At 33.3% G+C, this 7,413-nt stretch overlaps 1 protein-coding gene across 2 annotated transcripts in view; it reads right to left on the reverse strand.

Moving 5' to 3' along the window:
- The window catches only part of LOC149776847 (uncharacterized), a 31,033-nt gene extending 24,461 nt beyond the window's left edge, over nt 1–6,572 (reverse strand). For both annotated transcript variants that reach the window (XM_089942656.1, XM_089942655.1), the window contains exons 1-2: nt 6,452–6,572; nt 3,153–3,269 (exon numbers count right to left, since the gene is read on the reverse strand). In XM_089942656.1, coding sequence (XP_089798782.1) covers nt 3,153–3,240 — 88 coding nt within the window. In that variant the 5' untranslated portion in view covers nt 3,241–3,269; nt 6,452–6,572. The remainder of the gene's footprint in view (nt 1–3,152; nt 3,270–6,451) is intronic.
- Nucleotides 6,573–7,413: the final 841 nt, after the last annotated feature.

Here is a 7,413-nt window from a genome sequence, read left to right on the forward strand (position 1 = left end):
TTTCGTAACTTTTTAGACTGAAGTAATGATTCATACAGATCTTCTAGAGGCGGTGTTTGGTAGCATCATTTGATGTTTCTTCAAAACGGATGTTAGAAAAGATATCTATCTATGAGCGATATATTCTGACGTGTTGGAATCGTCAATTATCTGTTTGAAATGTCATGTGGTTAAAATCCATCCATGATTAGTTGCTTTTTTATTCTCTTCATGTACATATTAAAGGTATTCACTGTTCAAATATGTCTTAAACGCAAATCTCACGTTCATCTAGCTTAACGATTCGAAGATGAAGTAGTTAGCAAGAAGATATCTTAGTTGCTGATACAGATTTGTAATGAAGATATAACGTATAATTGCCTGCTTATTAAAATTTGCCTTTTTATGTAGCCAAACTCATTTATAAGTCCAAAATTTGGTTTCAGTTTTTCCTGTGTCTTTTGCATCAGAGTACAAGTGCACCAAGTGGAATGCCATCCAGTGACATTGCTGGTATTTGTAAGCCGTACAAATACGCTTCCTTTAGACGTTCAAGATAGGATGCACATCCTTAAACAAATCATTTGTGCTCAGTTATGGACTATTTTTAAATATTTGACTATTACCACAGCCTTGCTCCATAATCTTCACTAAGGTTGTTCATTTAAAAAAGTGGTCATTACGCACCGATTGCGACCTAAAACTGAATTAGAACGCAATTTTGAGTGGGTAGCCGAGATCAACCTTAATTATTTGTAGTTTCCAAAGAAGAGTAATTTTAGCATTCGATGAATTGCAAATCTAACACCACACATCTAAACTGGATCGGAACCAGTAAAATTCAGAAGCTCGAAGGCCCCCAAAAGGTTAAGATTATAGATCTATTCTCTCAATCAAAATACCTGAACAAATCATTTCACTTATGTTGTGAAATGTTAAAGCTTTTAAAATCCTTCGGGCATGTCCATAATAAATAGTATGTGCCTTAACACTGGTATACTTGCATTACAGTAAACGAATAGTGTACTAAGCTCATTTGTATGTTCATTTCATAATGTGATAAAAATATTAAAACTGTCGAGAATGGTGCTTTTGTAGTTTGCAGAATTATTAGCAATAAAGTTTATATACTTTGTCCAACTGATTAAACCCGAGGCACCATTGCTGTTCTACATAGTTTTCTTGTTTTCTTAAACTAACAAATCAAGCTCATCATAGAAGACAATTGTGAAGAAATCTAGTAATTCAACGCTTTTTACTTCGTTCATGTAACTAGTTCCACTATCGATTCGAATTGCCCTACTCACCCTATACCATTTCGGGTTCGTAAAGAAAATAATTTTTTCAGTAAATTCCATGCAGCCATTTGTCATCTTCACCCACCAAAGAGCAAGAACCTTTCATCACATGTAGCTGCATGAATATGAATAAACTGACTTAAAATTCACTGAGAGCCTGAGTACATTTTCTCGCCTTCGTGACGACAAATGATATATCGCTCATTTGGACACTTATCTATTTCTGTGAGAAAAAAAATGGGTTGGATGTATGTTGACAGCGGAGTAATTTACGGAATAATATAGCCATATCTCTTCTAACGAATATCAAATACGATCTTACAATCGGTATAGGCACAATTGCAGCTATGTTTAACATAGGATTGGCAGCACTATTTTCATTTAGGATATTCTAATATGTCATAAGAAATATTCCATTAAAGAACCCATGTCAACAAACAACATAATGTCTGTTTGATATACGATACAAAAATCACCAAGTAGGCCACAACTTTTGTTCTCTTAAATGGTAGAAGCATATCAGCAATATTTTCATTTATAAAAAAATAAATATGAGAAGAAGCCTTTTAGTGAACACAACCATGTCACTACGACCATTCTTTATTAAACAATACCAATGTATTTCATGGTTGCTATCGTCATCATAGGGGACCATCTTCACATGATAAGAAATAGCATGACGACAACTTCATATCGGTATGATCATTTGGTTAGTATAAACAGCTACTACATTTATTTATTTATTTATTTATTTATTTATTTATTTATTTATTGTTTTTCATTCATTTCTTTACTGATTGACTGACCAAAACCTTGTATTCATCACGATCTTGAAAACATGGTATCCTTGAGGTATCAACAGATTTTGGTGAACGCTCAAGGAATTCAGTCAAACGAAACAACATCCTTAATTTGTATTGATTCATGGTAAATCAGTCGCAAGAACGAAAGTCAATAGTGATTATGTATGTATGTATATATATATATATATATATATATATATATATATATATATATATATATATATATATATATATATATATATATATATATATATATATATATATTGTGTATATATCTTTGAGTGTATCACGAACACCTTGTCATTAGGTACTCTTGTTTAAGTTACCCAAGCTATTAAGTGCGTAACTACGTGACGTTAAAGTTCGACAGCCTGACAGCTCGGGAAAGGATAAATATAAAGGTATTTAAAAAACGACCGCACCCACTAAGGCAACATAGAAATAGTTGGCAGCATGTAAACGCAAAATGAAAACATTTTTAGTGGTTTCAATCCTTAGATTGCACCCAGCTTTATTTTTGTAGCAACTGTAATCTTGATCGTTATGAAGAGAGAAATATAATAAGCGATCATTCACTGATGAAGACAAGGGTATAAAATATTTGCATATATATATATATATATATATATATATATATATATATATATATATATATATATATATATATATATATATATATATATATATATAAACTGAGAGAGAAACAAAAGTGAAAATAGAACGACATCAAACAAACCTGGCTCATTTCAACCTTTTTCATAACTAACGAGAAGATTTAAAATCGTAAAATTGCAAGTTTATATTAAGTTATTATTGAACTTGTATCTGCTGTTTACTCTTCTTAATTAACCCAGTTGATTAAAGTCCGGCTATAAATGTGAATTACTATAATAGTGAATTGATTATTTAGAAAAGACTTGGACTGTCTTGTAAACTACACGTGCTATCAGTATTAGATCTCAATACATTTTTTTCAAGGGTGAAGTTTGTTAAATGTAGAGTTCAGTGCTACATTATGCACAAGAATGTTCATAATTATGTAGAAAAAAGTAAAGAAGGTCGGTTCACGTACCATTTATATCCATCCCAAACCAAACGAGGATGATAACCAACGTGAAGTAACATTGTTGCATTTTTGTTTGAAGTCTGTATATGAGCATGCACAAATCCGATGACACATTCAACGGATCTAAAAAGGAAATAAATAAACTGTTATAACATTCCCACGCTGACGAGATATAATTCTCACTAAACAAGTTGATGAACGAATAGAATATGCTGATTATATGTTTTATATTCGTTATTATCTACAACTGTCATGAGTTTGAACATTGTGGATCTGAAATCGACAGAAGACTACTTTGTTTTAAGCGTAAGCCATGGAGAATATTTTGAGAATATTTGCTGAAGGAAAGATACTGCACCCATATTTTGTTTCTGTGTTAAATTTTAAACACTGGTAGATGTATCAGCGTATCAAAAGGTCCTTGAGTGTATGAAGCAAAAACCATTCACAAAATGTAGTCATTTGGTATAGCTTAGGAGGCGACTTATTTGGTGGAAATCATTTCCTTTGTTTATAAATCCGTCTGACCTTGGTTTATGACATTTTAATGCCAGCTGAACTCAGAAGAAATTTATCTGCAGATATTCGTCAAGACGCATGGCTTAGAACATTAGTACTTTCAGGTAAACCGCGTTGCCTTCATTCGATCCATGAGACCTTGCACCTTTAACCTGTGGACCTAGAGTACATTGTCCAAACGTACCAAATGTGGTGAACATAAAACGTATCAGCAGAAAATAGATGGTAAAACTTTAAGCGGAAACCATTGCCAGCTGGTTCACGCTGTGTTTACACAGCATCAGCCACCCCAAAGAATAAAAATAAAATATTTGACTTATTATTTTCAAATGCCAGATCTGTCATACATCCAAGAAAAAGCTATTCTGCATCTTTTCTGAATCGCTGCTAGTATGATGTTTGCAATATACCAAGAAAAACTGTCATTCTTGAATGCTATCATGATACTGGCTAATCTTGAAATGAATTACCTTTTCCATCCAACTCGTAATGGAAATGTCATGACGTTATGTTTGTTTTGTGCTATGTTTTGTGTGCAACGCTTTTACGATATTGATTTAATTTGTAATCAAGAAAGAGGTCCTGCACATAAAACTAAATCTTCGCCAATATGGCTGATTACCAATTAACAAAATGCAATGGCAATATTTGGTGTTCCTTCATTGCATTAATTCATATTTTTGTTTTGTTCAATCACTGAACAACTGAATGATAATAAAAACAACTTACACGTTTAAAATACCTGTGTATTGTTACTTGATTCCGGATTGTGTCTTAGCATTGTATGGCTAATTGAAACAATTATATCCCAACTCACCTTAAGAAAACCCATTGATATAAAGCATCCTCGTGGAATCTCATATACAATATATCATTTACTTCAAATTATATAACGAAGAAGACGTTACTAAGAATGACAAATCTATTGAAAAAGAAATTATATTTACATTGGTTTGAAAGCCACCTCTAGATTAGAGTCACACCATATAAGAAACTATGCAATGGTGAAAAGTATATTCGTACAAATGCCCATGTAATTTCAGGACACGCGACATCTTGTCCTAATATAAAGGACTGTTAAGTGCTCATACATTTAAGCGTTAATGATTGATGGGCAACTGGTACAGACATACATGAACATATGTATAGACACTATGCAACTACGGAAATATTATCTCTATATTTGGACACATTTAAACGATCACTTGCAAAAGTGCGTAGTACAACATATTTATTCTCACTTTAAAGATGATTCAGTGAAAAGGAAAGGCGACCAACCTATGGAAGTTAGTCTGAAAACTAGCAAGCATGTACTGCAATCTAAAGTTCATACATCGTTTGAAGTTTTATATTAGTTGTGCAACTTAAAAAGGTGGCATAGATTGAAGAATTCGAACAACAACAATGATTAAAATCCTACACTGAAGGAAATCATTATTGTTTAGAAAGCTTATAACGAATTTGAGGACATTTGCACAAACTGATGGACTGAAGTGAAATTGGGAAAAAGCCGGATAATTTAAGGAAATAACAAACTTATTATTGGAAGGATGGAGTGAATTTTTTAATGTTAAACAAATATCCTCGAAGTTGCTGTATCATTAACAAAGAGAAAAATAATTGATGAGATTTGGATATGTTTAGCGTAAAATAAGACAAAATTAAATAAAACCGAACTATTTACTGTATGTTCGAGGTTTTGGAACTATTGAAGAATCCCTTGCATGAAATTAAATGGTATATGTAGAACTATTCGCAGGATAAGACAGTGAAACTTCTTTTGACTGATGCAGATTATTTATGAATTTCTTACCGCAAGAGGATAAACAAGTACTCGAAGGGTTTATAGGATGGTAACCACGTTTGAGGAAAAGGGGGGCATATGCCCTGGAAGCTTCTAGAGTTCCACGTTTCCAAGACATAATTTTACCGTCGCACAGTAAAGAAAACTTAATTGAAGAAAAGTACAGGTTGTTTCAGGTTCATTTGTTTGTCATGTTTTTTCTCTTTACAAAGAGTTGGAATACCTATGGTTACCGCTCCCAACGTCAACATTTGCTGGGTCAGACCCTGCATACGTCTACAACTTTAGCTATAAATAGACTATAAAAACAGCATTTTAAAAACAATCCTTGCTAAGTCCGCGGAAAAGAATACTAAGAAAACGAAATCCTGCTTGACAACCTGAGAATATATGCCTCAAATATATAAGTAATATTTAAATTTGCAACAGAGGTTTCAAATGCGAAACATGCATCACAAGTGATGAAAATGCAGGTAAAGCAAGAAAGTGCAACAGGTTATCCAGATCCGTAATACAATGAGCTGCCATTTGCAAGTTTATCTATCATGTACATATTTTGTAGCATAAGACGTCCTGAATTAATCTCATAGAACATGCAAGTGTCTTGTACACTAAGGTTTCGTGATGCGAAAACTTACTTTCACGAGTGGTAGCAACTCAACAAAGTTGATGTGCGGAATATCACTAAATTACGACAAACAATGGTAGGCTTGCTAACTTTCATGCTGCACCATACTATCTGCTAAACAAATAATTATTTGTTAGTATATACACAAGACCGCACTTTATATGTCTATAAAAAGTAGGAAGAATCTTTAAGAAATCATGTATGATGTGCATAATCAGATTCTTTCAAATAGGCACCAATATAGCCAAGCTTGCTTCTGTTTAAAAGAAAAACGTGAAGAAAACAAATGAAGGGAGGTATAGACTATTATTATAGAATGTATGAACAGAATTATACACTGTAGCAAATACTTACTTTCACAGCCACAACTTAACGGTAAAGATTAGATCACGTTCTATGGAAATACGAGCTGAATCTAATAATAAATAGCCTCTTGGTAAAGGCTCCAAATTATGCGCCAAAATATGCACCAAATTCAAAACGTTTCTATGGACTGAAATCACCTCTTCTACTTTAATATTTGTTAAGACTTTTCTCTTGATAAAACTGTCAACCTATTGAATGGGCGAAGATTTAAAATAAACACACCCGGGAATGAATTACCCCATGCGTTGATTTAGAAATGTCCTTATCTACTGTCAGTAAATCGCTCGTGTAAACCGTATGTTTATTATGTGATTTTAATAGAGATTTTTATTGATTTCCCAAAAGACATGCTGCCAGTATGCATTGATCTTTCATTTAAACACGTTCAATAGCCTGCATTTATCATGATAATTTAAACTATTTAACTATTTGCCTATGGCTCTAGAGTTTATTTCTGAAAAGAACGTGCTCCTCCATCGGCTAAATTCTTGACTAGTGAAATAATGTATGCTTCTTTACTGATAGAAAATCCAATTAAAAGCACGTATGTAAAGTTTCCTTCGTTGTAATGGTACACCAGTCAATTCACTTTCAACTCCAAATGGATCTCAAGTTCCATTTGTTATGGTCTACTGGCACCTTTCCCTAGTATTCTCTACATTTGTCTACTTAATCAAAACTGGAAATACAAACCAGATGTGCAAGTATTTTAAGCAGCATGACTTTTTAATTTCAATCAATTATTTGCTTTGACTCAAATATATGGATTGGATACCTAAATGTTTTCTCCGGTCTGTATATTTTACCCGACAGTTCCACATTAGTTAGGGACCGCACCGGTGGCCTAGTGGTTACACCGTCTGCCTCGGAAGCGGGAGGTCGTGGTACTAACAGCATTAAGAGGTTAGAGTTAGGAATGGTAGGCCGGTGTCAGGATAATGTGACTGGGT

The sequence above is a fragment of the Sinohyriopsis cumingii genome, chromosome 18, assembly GCF_028554795.1.
Source record: "Sinohyriopsis cumingii isolate HCF-2022 chromosome 18, ASM2855479v2, whole genome shotgun sequence".
NCBI classification, from domain to species: domain Eukaryota; kingdom Metazoa; phylum Mollusca; class Bivalvia; order Unionida; family Unionidae; genus Sinohyriopsis; species Sinohyriopsis cumingii.